Source organism: Clarias gariepinus, chromosome 2, assembly GCF_024256425.1.
Source record: "Clarias gariepinus isolate MV-2021 ecotype Netherlands chromosome 2, CGAR_prim_01v2, whole genome shotgun sequence".
Taxonomy (NCBI): domain Eukaryota; kingdom Metazoa; phylum Chordata; class Actinopteri; order Siluriformes; family Clariidae; genus Clarias; species Clarias gariepinus.
Window position 1 is genome coordinate 38,086,502 of NC_071101.1, and position 12,047 is coordinate 38,098,548.

Below are 12,047 nucleotides of genomic sequence, written 5' to 3' on the forward strand. Positions count from 1 at the left end.
AGCAGGATGACTTCAAGCTTTTGGAGCCTCAACATAATCGAAAGTTTGGTCTGTGTTTAAAGGTCAGGTCTGTGCCAGGAATCCAACATTTAATTAAAGATTACCAATGCTGTAGAGAGCGGTTAAATATTCAACCAGAATTTTATCAGTTTAAGGCATCAACTTAATTTAGAGCTCGCTAAGTGATGTTCAAATAAACATTAGTTGTGCTGTATGTATATTTTTGATCCTGTGAATATTAGAAAATCCAAACTAAATAAAAACACTTGTTTTGTCCTCTGTTAAAGATGTTGTATAAGGATTCTGCTCCAAAAAACAGACCAGTTCAAGAAATAATTGAAATCTTAATAGTGCCACGGCGTTCATGATTGCCATGTATGACAAGCGTACTGTATATAAACTTTTAATCACTTCGATTTTCCATACCATTTCCAACTGTTTCACAAAAAAAGATTTTTGTTAATGCACTCATTATAATATGTCACTGTTTCTATAGCAACAACTAATGACTGTGCCAAAGTCTTGATTTATAACAAAGTTGTCTCTGTTCGTCATGCATACTTCTCCGTTCCCTCTTACAGTTAATACAGTCGAGTTTGTGAAATGGCAAAGAAAACCTTTCTTTTTTTTCAAGATTTTAACCATTAATTTAAAAGAAACATACAGTAAATAAAGAGAATGAATATTAATTTCACCAAAAGCAATGTACAGTACAAATTGATTTAAGCTAGCTGACATGATTTAAAGCCAGTGTAACTCAGTTAAAAGAGAAATAAGAGAAAAAAAAAACACAAAATTTGGTCATATTGTGTTTAGAATGCGACTGCAGTATAATAGCCACACAGTTTTGCTTATTTATGGGAAAACAAAAATCTGACATGTAAACTTTAGCATTTAAGAGTTTCTGTTGTTGTTTCATTTGTTTATCTACAGTATGCATGATGACTATTGTGGCAGTTAAATACCTTCGCTCCTTTAACAATTACAGAGACATCACAGCAAGCAACAGTTTTCAGAAATCCTTTCCGAGGCGAGGCTGCGTTGGGCGGGGTACATAAGGCATGGATATGGGCATTGCCGGTGGAGCAATTTTTTAAAATTATATCTTTAATAACTGATGGAGCTTTTGAGCTGTACACAGGTGTGATGCATATCTTTAGCGATCTTTAGTGCGCTAAATGCTAATGCTGGTGGTCACCTTGTCCAGTCTTACAGTCAAAGACTGAATGTCCTAATCCCTATACTCAACACTTAAAAGCTGTAGCTGTCTAATAGCCAATTAAACACAGTATTTAATATAGTTTGACTGAACTTAGTTCTTAATATTATTTATTTTTTTATTTATTTTTAGAGTTGCTGTGAAAGCTGTTCTGCAATGTATGTGAGATGAGACCACAGGGTCACTGAGGGACATTACACGCTCCCCATTTCCTTAATCATGTCCCCGCGCTGTGTCATGTCTCTCCCCGTGTGGGGATTTTACACCTCGGCTCAGCACGGAGATGGGTTGTGGTAGTAAAACGGTGAGGTTTGGACACCGTGCGTGTTCTTACCCTGTACAGAGGGCTGCATTTGTCCTTAAAGCAAGGCACAAGGCGGGAGTAGATCTGTAGAGAGTAGTAATACGCAGCCAACTGCAGGGACAGAGCGCAGGGGGGTTGCTTCTCAAAACACGAGTTCGCATCCAACACCTGAAAAACACACGCACAGGCTCTTTAGGTTGCATTATTACTACTACTACTACTATTATTACTAGTAATATTATCTAGTTAATAAACTTTGATGCCATATAAAGGAAGGGAAAGAAAAAAAAAGAAGAAAAAATCAGGAAGGAGGAAGGGAAAAAAAACAAAAAAACAAAAGAAAGAAAACAACAAAGAGCATGGAGCAAGAAAGAAAGAAAAGAAAAAGAACTAAGAAAGAAAGAAAGAAAGAAAGAAAGAAAGAAAGAAAGGAAAAAAGAAAAACAACAAAAAATATGGCGCAAGAAGGAAAAGAAGAAAGAAAGAAAGAAAGAAAGAAAGAAAGAAAGAAAGAAAGGAAAACTGCAAAGAACATGGAGCAAGAAAGAAAGGAAGTAAATCAAAGGAGGCTAAAAATAATAGTAAGGAAGGAAATTAGTAACAAAAAAGAAGTAAGAAAAAAGGGATGAATGGATGGAGATAATGACGAGAGGAAGGAAAAAGGAAAAAAAGAAAAGGTAAGTAAGTAATGGAAAGGGAAGACAAAAGAAGGAGCAAATTTCAGGGCCTTACACAAAGACAGGAAGGAAAGAGAGAAGATGTAAAGTGGTGAGGATGAAACAGAGAAGAAGAAGAAGAATCCTGACAAGACAAAAGAAGGGAAAACTAAGTAGAGAAGAAGGAGTAAGAGATAACGAGTAGAGAGATGGAGCAAACCAGTGAAGGTGAGGGGAAAAGCACACAACTAGGAAAAAAATGGAAGGTAGGGTAAGGAATCCGAACAGATAAGATGGGAAATAAATTAAATTCACAACAAGCACGGGAAAGCAGAGTCAATGGACGTGAAATGAAGGAAACTTAATACAAGTTATATCATAGTGCATTACATTACGCATAATTAGAATGCACAAAAAAGGGAAGACAAAAGAAAAAAAGACACAAGATACGTTGAAAAAGAAAAGCTAAGAAATAAGAAAGGGAAGGGAGGGAAGACAATACAGGGAAAAGAAAAGAAAAGAGAAGAAAGGAAGGCAAGAGAAGGGAAGTCTTTTGTAGGAGATATAAGAATGGTGCTGAGTGTGGATGCTCAGTGATGGGATTAAGCCGGGGATTGTGATCATTCTCCGCTGTGTGTATGCGCGTGCCTGTGAGTGTGTGCTGCTGCACTACATGCTTCAGCTGAAAATGGAAAAGCAACAAAGTCAGTAAACAGCCTCAATCTTGAGTTAATTCGTGTGTGAGCCTGAAGCAAACACACCCACTCCGCCGAGGCTTTTTAACATTCCGCGCTTTTCCTCCTCCAAATCTGCCTCAGTCATTTTTCAAAGCAACTTAAGTTGACACTTCAACATGCTTCCCAGAGCCAGAAGAGAAGTGTGAAAGAGAGGAACACACACTCACAGCACAGACAAGCTCAGATCCATACAAGAACAGGAACGTACACACACACACTCACCTGAGGCAGAGCGAGCAAATAGGCCAGCGCCAGTGTCATGTCCCGGGGAAAGGCATCGCTGGCCAACTGGAGCAGAACTTACAGGGAGAAAAAGACAGAAAGAGAGAGAGAGAGAGATGATTTATTTCATTTTACTATTAGATGATAAGTAAGTGTGGGGAAAAGAATATTGAAATTAACATACTGTATTATAATACAAAAACATCACAATATGTATTACGTGGCTTCCTAATACCTGTCTCCTTATTATTGTGCAATTAATATAACAGAATGTAAGGCACGTGGCATGGCGACAGGATCATGGGCACCCAAGGCTCACCCGTGCCCGTGGGGACTAAAGGCATGTGTCCGGTCTGATCCAGGAAAAAGCAAATGCAGCATGAATTGCAGAAAAAAGTCAAAGCTGGGCACGATAGAAAGTCACCAGATCACCCAGTGCACCACAGCCCACCAAACACACACGCGCACACACACATGCACGCGCACATAGAGCCCGGCAGCCAAGGTGCCCAAGGCAACTCACCCAGTCTCCAAATTCCCCAGGTCCCAATCTGAGCGTCCATGGGATGCGTCAGACTAAAACATCTGATTCACGGAGGCCCCTCTACACAACCCACAGTACCCGAAGGACCCGCTGCCAATGTCCTGGTGTCAGACACCCACACACTCCCCGAGCATCGAGAGGCACAAAGAGGAAACTCGAAACCTAGATGGCTTTACATGTTAAACTGATTGGTGTATATACTATTTTGCTTTTAGTTTTTTTCAAAGTAAGGTAATGAAAAATGGAAGAAGAAAAAAAATTAAGAATGAAAGAAAAAAATTACTGGAATGCTGGAGGTATGGGAAAAAAGTATAAAAGACGGCAAGAAGGAAGGAAGGAATGAAGACATAAATGGAAAGAAAGTAAATATTTAAAAAAGGAAAAGGACAAAAAGAAAGTAGGTTGAAAGAAAGGATAAAAGGAGCCAGGAGGGAGAGAAGAAAAAACAAAAAGAAAGGGTGAAAAGAAACTTGCAAAGCAGGAAGGAAGGAAGGAAAGATGAAAAATGAAAGGACAGAATGAGGGCTGAAAGAAAAGATGGAAAGATAAAAGTAAGTAAGTAAGTAAGTAAATAAAGGATGTATTTTGGACGTACAGTATGGAAAAAAAGGACCAGGGGCAGGAAGAAGGAAGAAAGTACGGAAGGAAAGAAGGAACAAAGAGAAAGTATATTTAGAGGAGGAGAAAAGGAAGGTCGAAAATAAAGAAGGTTAGAAAGAAGCGTGAAATAAAGCAAAAAGGCAGGAAAGAAAGGAAAGAAAAAGAAAGGATAAAACGATAAAAAGAAAAATTTAAGGACATAAGACAAGAAGGAAGGAGGAAATGAGGAAAAGATGAAAGGAAAAGAAAGTAAATATTTAGAGAAGTGCAAAGAGAAGGAAAGGTAGAATGAAAAGGTAAAATGAGGAAACAAGTAAAAAAAAAACAGGAAGTAAGGATGAAGATTAAAAAGAAAGAATGAAGGATATGAAGAAGACAAGAAGACATTTCAAGTCGACTGCAAGTGTTCAGTGATCCAGGAATAAGAAGCAGCTCTGTGTAGAAGGAACAGCATCAGCGCATAAAGTTGCGTGATAAATGTACTGTAAACACTCCTCCACACGAGCACGCGGAGCTCAGGATTACAGGACACGCCTCATCGGGATATTATTGCACACCGTGCATTTTAACTCAGTTGAGAAAAGATCAGTGTGAGAAAACTCTCTCAAATTTATCACATAGATACTGTAGATAATCAACAGAATGTAGATAGAGCAACGACAAATCATGCAGCATGCAATGTTGTACTGTGCATAATAATATTATTATTAATAAGAATTATATATATATATATATATATATATTTTTTTTTTTTTTTATAATCCGAAAAGACATGAAATGACTGAAATAACCACTCGTTACAACCGAGGTATGCAGCAAAGCATTTATGAAGCCACAACACGCACAACCTTGAGGCGGATGGGCTACAACAGCAGAAGACCCCACCGGGTACCACTCATCTCCACTACAAATAGGAAAAAGAGGCTACAATTTGCACGAGCTCACCAAAATTGGACAGTTGAAGACTGGAAAAATGTTGCCTGGTCTGATGAGTCTCGTTTTCTGTTGAGACATTCAAATGGTAGACTCAGAATTTGACGTAAACAGAATGAGAACATGGATCCGTCATGCCTTGTTACCACTGTGCAGGCTGGTGGTGGTGGTGTAATGGTGTGGGGGATGTTTTCTTGGCACACTTTAGGCCCCTTAGTGCCAATCGGGCATCGTTTAAATGCCACGGGCTACCTGAGCATTGTTTCTGACCTTGTCCATCTCTTTATGACCACCATGTACTCATCCTCTGATGGCTACTTCCAGCAGGATAATGCACCATGTCACAAAGCTCGAATCATTTCAAATTGATTTCTTGAACATGACAATGAGTTCACTGTACTAAAATGGCCCCCACAGTCACCAGATCTCCACCCAATAGAGCATCTCTGGGATGTGGTGGAACGGGAGCTTCGTGCCCTGGATGTGCATCCCACAAATCTCAATTAACTGCAAGATGCTATCCTATCAATATGGGCCAACATTTCGCTTTCAGCACCTTGTTGACTCAATGCCACGTAGAATTAAGGCAGTTCTGAAGGCGAAAGGGGGTCAAACAATGTATTAGTATGGTGTTCCCAATGATCCTTTAGGTGAGTATATATATATATATATATATATATATATATATATATGAGTAATCCAGATGTGAAAGGTTAAGAAAAAGCGAAAATGCTGTAATTATGCTTCTACCAAGTGTTGACCCTGAGGCTTGAATACTGTACACATGCAACCAACAACTGCTCGTTATTTTTTTGTTTGTTTGTTTGCATTTCTTTAATGAGCATTCCCATTATAAAAAAGTGGATCTTTAAATCGCAGACACGCAACGCAAATGATAACTATCCCAATTAATTCCTTTGCATTTCCATGTGCACTAGGGTTGAACACTTGCACAAGAAACAACAATCCTACATACTGTACTTCAAATGCACAGGATTTAAATGTAACTGTTTACCATAAACAGTTTTGTAAATTTTACTGTACTGTAAAATTTACAAAACGTTTTGAGAGGGTTACTTAATTAATAAAAATTGAATTAAGTTTTATTCATATAGCAGTCTTAACAATGGTCATTATCGCAAAGCAGCTCTACAGAATCAAAAGAAAACTAAGGATATGACTTTGAAAAGTGTGAGAAAATATGTATAAATCAAAAAATCAAACTGTCCCTGATGAGCGAGCCGAGAGCGATGCTGGCAAGGAAAAACTCGGGACGGCAATAGGTAGAAACCCTGAGAAGAACCTGACTTAACAGGGAGCCCGTGCTCACTTGGGTGATATCAGATAGCAGGGATTGATCTGAAGCCATACTGTGTGTTAGATTATAGAGGTAAATAACACGTCCACTCCTGAACGGAAGACACGACGGCTAAATATCATATCGTAACACAAGACCCTGCAGCACATGATGGATGAGCTAAACAAGGAAATCGATGAGTGACTGGAGGGCTGAGGGGGAGGACGGGTCAGGGTGTATTATGCTTAGTTAAAATGTGTCTAATCATTTGCACCCTGTGTCACATTCAGGAGGTAGATTCCCACTAGTTACACATCCCACTAGCTACGCACTACTGTCAAGAGCTTCCTTCATCATTAAGGACCTGGGCATAACAGCACACTTCATCGGTGCATGCTTTCATTCACATTAACTGCTCAAAATGGAAGAAAAGAAAAATTCTAAATCAATGAGTGGGTTAACGCGTTAATTTCACCACAGCATAAAGATTAACAGATTTAAATAAATAAATAAATGTAATAAAATATACTGACATTCCTAATAAAAAATATGAAGACATGCCACTCCAAGTCACGTTGCACAATGACATTAATATGAATTACTTATATAATCCCATGTCAGTTATTAACACAATAAAGCACAACATGGATGTATGTGGGTTACCTTCAGTAGCTGGGAAAAGCTGCTGGCCTTCACTCTTGGTCTCGGCTAATTTTCCGGTGCGGAGCAAAACTTCTGCAAAGTCTTCCTGAGGGACGTAGTCATAGGACAAGTACACATCGTCCATCTAAAACATACGGAGCGGTCAATCACTTCTTTATAATACATTTCATCATATCTGTAATAAACTTACTGTGGATACCAGACTCATAGAAATGTCAAGTCTCAAAGTACATTACACATACAAAAATACAACCGTTTGCAATACAGTACATGTAGCGATAAAACCTAAAGATAACAATTTACCCTGAAATTAACGTTATACGACATCCTGAGAAATCATGAAGAATCATGCGTGCAATAAAATAACATGTATAAGCGTCACGGTGGCTCTGTGGTTGGCGCTGTCACCCTGCACCTCCAGGGTATGGGTTCGAATGTTTTCCCCGTGCGGTAATCTGGTTTCTTCCCACAGTCCAAAGACATACAGGTCAGGCTAACTGGCGTTCCTCAAATTGCCCGTGTGTGTGTGTGTGTCTTGCAACCGATTGAAACTGATAAATTTTACATAAGAAATTTCGAAAAAAAAATTAAATTAAAAAATAAAAAAATAATTTTAATTTGTGATTGATATGCACACTTCACTAAAATGTCTATATTTTATCTAACAGGAGTGCCAGCTTTCTTCCTCACCAAGCACCGTTGGGGTTCCCATAGTAGTATTTTTATTTACTTTCTAAATATCAAAAAATTTCCAAAAATAGTAATTATCACATTTGTATGTGTTTATTTACTTTAGGCTTTTTTTTTTGCTTTTAGCTCCTACGAACTTCTTTACTCCCTACAGTTTCAGCAGAAATACATTGCTATGAAGGTACTGGATAGGAAGAAACTGACCGGGTTGACGTACGGATCGTCGAACAGCTCCTCATAGAATGAGCTGCAGCCTTGCCTCTCCAGTCCCGCGTTCTGGTTGGCCGATCCAATGCTGTGCAAATCGGACTCTTGACCCTGACGTGAGACACGAATCCACGTTCAAACATTTAAAAGTTCCAATACATTAACTTAAACTCTTTGCAAACAATATAATAGAAGGGAGCTTCAGTCTTACATGCAGTGGGCGGAGGTAGCTGATGGAGTCTTTCCACCACTGGGAATCGCTGATGGTGTTCAGTACGGCCTTGGTGTTTACCGTGGTGCTGGTCAGAACCTCAATGGTGCGGGCAGTTGTCCTCTGGAGGAGAGCTGAGTGCTGAGAGAGTCCTGACCCTCCACCAACCACAGAAGCAGCAGCAGCCTGTGAGAAATCATACAACACCGCGGGACAGCACCACGGTGTAGATGGAGGTCAACATCTACGTTCATAATGGAGCATGAAGGAGAACCCAGTGCTAGTCCTGTAGTAGGCACTACAATTCCATAATCCTTATGATTCCCACAGTGTTCTCCATGAACAGACTAGTTCAGTAAAGAGAAATGATTGCAAATACGTCTCTAACTGTAAGAAAAAAAGACAATAAATTCTAAGACAGAACCCTAAGACTATCAGACTTCCAGCAAGTATTAAATTATATGACACCACAACATTACACTAACAAGCCGAACCTGCAGCTTATTCCTGAGCTCATAGCAGGAACAAATGATAACGAGAAGGCTGATTAATGCGGTGACTAAATCAGTCAGTGAGGCTAACAGGTTACGTTTCCCAGAACGATTTTTTTTTTACATTTTAAAGCATGACGATTCAATACATGGACAGGTATAAAGGCAGATATAAAACACCAAATGACTCAGTTCACTTTATGCTTTTACAAGACTCTCAACTTTGAAAGCTGTGTTAGACAATCATATCCCCCTTTTAAAACAATACACCTTAAATCATGCGGCTATAAAATCCTCAAATCTGATTGGTCGGAATGGGTTTTTCTTTCGGCATTCATTCTTCTATGTTATTGTTTCAGAAAAGAACAAGAACTTGTGTGCGTGCCATTGAAACCGATTGAAAGGGATGCTTCAGTATTTCTTTGTTTTTTGTGTTAGCTCTCATCTTTAATTCTGGGGAATTAAAGAATCATTTCATAAAACATCGTCTTTTTTTTCCAAAGATATAAAAAGATACGCAGATTGCCAGGATGTAAATGCATGTCGATGAGCACAGACAGCACAGGAGAAAGTAACCCACCTGCGTAACGCATCTGTGCACGTCTACTGTAGCTCTCTATGTCTTTTCGAAACGCTCATTTTACCCGCAATGCCAGCAAACAGGTCATAAGCGCATGGCTCGAGGCGTTCAAACACTTCCACACACTTCAGTGAGCGCATGAATCTTTAAACACTCTCTCTGCAATTCTTATATTTTTTTAACTCGGAGCGGCTCGGCTTGAAGGCCGTCATATTTACAGCGGAAATGAAATGAAAAACGTAGCGTGCGCTTTACGGTCTGTGTAACGTGCCCGCTCTAACGTAACGTGTCCATCAGTTCGCTGTGCCCACACAGGCTAAGTAAGCATCAAGGTAAGACTGCTACCTGATCTTGGTCGTCTTCTGCTCCTAGGGCTTGAGACGGAGCCATCTTGTAGTTCACCGCCTGGTAAAGGATCTTAAAGTAGGAAAAAAAAAACATTTAGTTTGTTATCTCTTTTCTTACAAAGCTGTAACCATCATAGTCACTTCACAGGAAACCGTTTTTGCTGTTACTTGATGTTTCCCCCTGCGATCTGCCATTATGTATAAATGATTCAGTGTTATGTCACTTCCTTCTTTTATGTCACAGATTGTGTTTTTAGCGCTCAGCTGGAAGCAGACTCGCACTTCCTAACCTGAGTTAAAGCCTGCATGCAAGGGGGATGCTAAAGCTGCATTTTAAAAGCCGGAAAAAAAGATGTACACGATGCAATCAGGACAAAGAAAACAAACTATAAAAACAGTTGCAAGCTACGATGAGCGGGCCCAAGCACCCTGCGCCATCGCCACCCGGGTACACCCCCCCAACCTGTTCGTCATTTATGCGTGTAAAGTCATCGCTGTCCGTGTGCACCCCACAACTTGCACACTTCATACACCACTGTATGAAGTAATAGGGCTGATGTAAGCTTGGGCCCTAAATATTTGTCATGTCAACTGTGTGTGTGTGTGTGTGTGTGTGTGTGTGTGTGTGTGTGTGTGTGTGCATGCGCATCTGTAAGAGTAAGCGATCTGTGTGTGTGAGTGTTACATTTGTGACATGTGTGTGTGTTTGTGTGTGTGTGTGTAAACAGTATGTGTAGAATTTTATGTAAAGACCTCCAAAGTTATTGACGATTATTCAGCGTAAGTTTAGGGCATCGTCACAGCTGACCTGTTTGAGATATCAAAAATCCCTCTGCAATTTTGCATCCTCAATGTCTTTAGATCACATCGGCCCGGTTTGGTGGCGATCGGATAAATTCCCTAGGAGGAGTATATCAAAATCCATCGGGTGCATTTTTGCAGACGACACAAAATAACTGAGTTAAGCCCAGGACATGCAGTGAGCTCCGAATATGTACCGAGTTTCGTGTGCATACGTGCAAGTGTGTATGAACTATGTAGCAAAATCTCGTGTGGGGGCCCCTGGGGGCCCTGGGCCACGCGACTCTCAGGCATCCTATTGGCAGCAGATTTCAACCTGTCTGCCAAAGTGCTTGGGCCCAAATTAATCACATCGAGCATGTGTATCAACTATTTATTAAATACTGTACATCATCGATGGTGGCCAGAATATCAGGGACATGTCCGTCACATATTTTATGCCTTTATATCTACACAGACATGAAGTACTTAATCGGCCAATCCTGTGAAAGCAGCAGGTCTGTTTAAACACTAAAAGACCACTGGCATCAATCGACCATTTTGTTGCTTATAGTAGCAAATTTCAGCTACAACTCTGGCTTGGAAATCCAGAGAAACAAAATGTTTCATTTCATTTACACTACGACCTTCTTTCAAATATTCCCTCCTCAGCTCCCGCTCCTTCGAATTAAATGCTATTTAAATAACGCCGACACCACAAACTAGACATGGACGGTTATCTGAGCTTGACAATGTACAGTAAGTTTCCTCAGCTTGATCATCTACCGAAAGTTTAGCTGTTCTATTCTTTAAAGTCTTAATAACATTTCCCTGCCTAACATTCGACACATTTTGTAGACGTCTGCATAAAGATTACGTAAATGTACTGGCTGTAAGTCAAGGACACAGATTATGCAACGGCTGTTAAACCAGTGAGCCAGCTATATCAAAAGGGTCAACTGCAACATCGGGACTGGATACGAGGGAAATGAGTGCCGTGTAAAAGGAAGCACACACACACACACACACACCTGTGTTTGCAGAGAGCTGGAGGCTGCTAGAAGGTTTTGGATGTTAGCAGGAGGGCAGTGTGTCAAAGCGAACGCCATCAGCTCCTGGCGAGCCGACAGCTGCGTGTAGCTCTCACACTGACCTAGCTGAGAACAAACACCCCAACCCCGGCTGTAGCCTAGAGAGGAAGAGAGAGTGTGTGTGGGAGATAAAGAGAGAGAGTAATTAGGAAACAAAAGGTTAACATCATTTCCACTTAACTGTTATTGGAGCTCTGAGATTTCTGCTGATGGCAATCAGAGATTAGCGTCCCCTGTTTCTCTGTCCTATGCCAATGTAAACAGCGTTTTACACACACACACACACACACACACACAAATATGTGCTTGCATGCTTATGCACACAGGAATGCTTGGTGCACTGTGATCACTTAAACTACTCCTAACCATCTACTGAATGGTTTATCGTCTAAGCTAAAGAAAATGGACAAATCCATTACAAATATATCATTTTATCAGTCTTATTTACTTTACATTACATGTTTTCAGGTATAAT

At 40.1% G+C, this 12,047-nt stretch overlaps 1 protein-coding gene across 1 annotated transcript in view; it reads right to left on the minus strand.

The window, feature by feature from the left end:
- Nucleotides 1–12,047, minus strand: part of nbas (NBAS subunit of NRZ tethering complex) — a 200,577-nt gene that overhangs the window by 91,446 nt on the left and 97,084 nt on the right. The window contains exons 34-40 of the mRNA XM_053480280.1: nucleotides 11,513–11,670; nucleotides 9,700–9,771; nucleotides 8,284–8,469; nucleotides 8,070–8,183; nucleotides 7,176–7,299; nucleotides 3,139–3,215; nucleotides 1,554–1,691 (exon numbers count right to left, since the gene is read on the minus strand). Coding sequence (XP_053336255.1) covers nucleotides 1,554–1,691; nucleotides 3,139–3,215; nucleotides 7,176–7,299; nucleotides 8,070–8,183; nucleotides 8,284–8,469; nucleotides 9,700–9,771; nucleotides 11,513–11,670 — 869 coding nt within the window. The remainder of the gene's footprint in view (nucleotides 1–1,553; nucleotides 1,692–3,138; nucleotides 3,216–7,175; nucleotides 7,300–8,069; nucleotides 8,184–8,283; nucleotides 8,470–9,699; nucleotides 9,772–11,512; nucleotides 11,671–12,047) is intronic.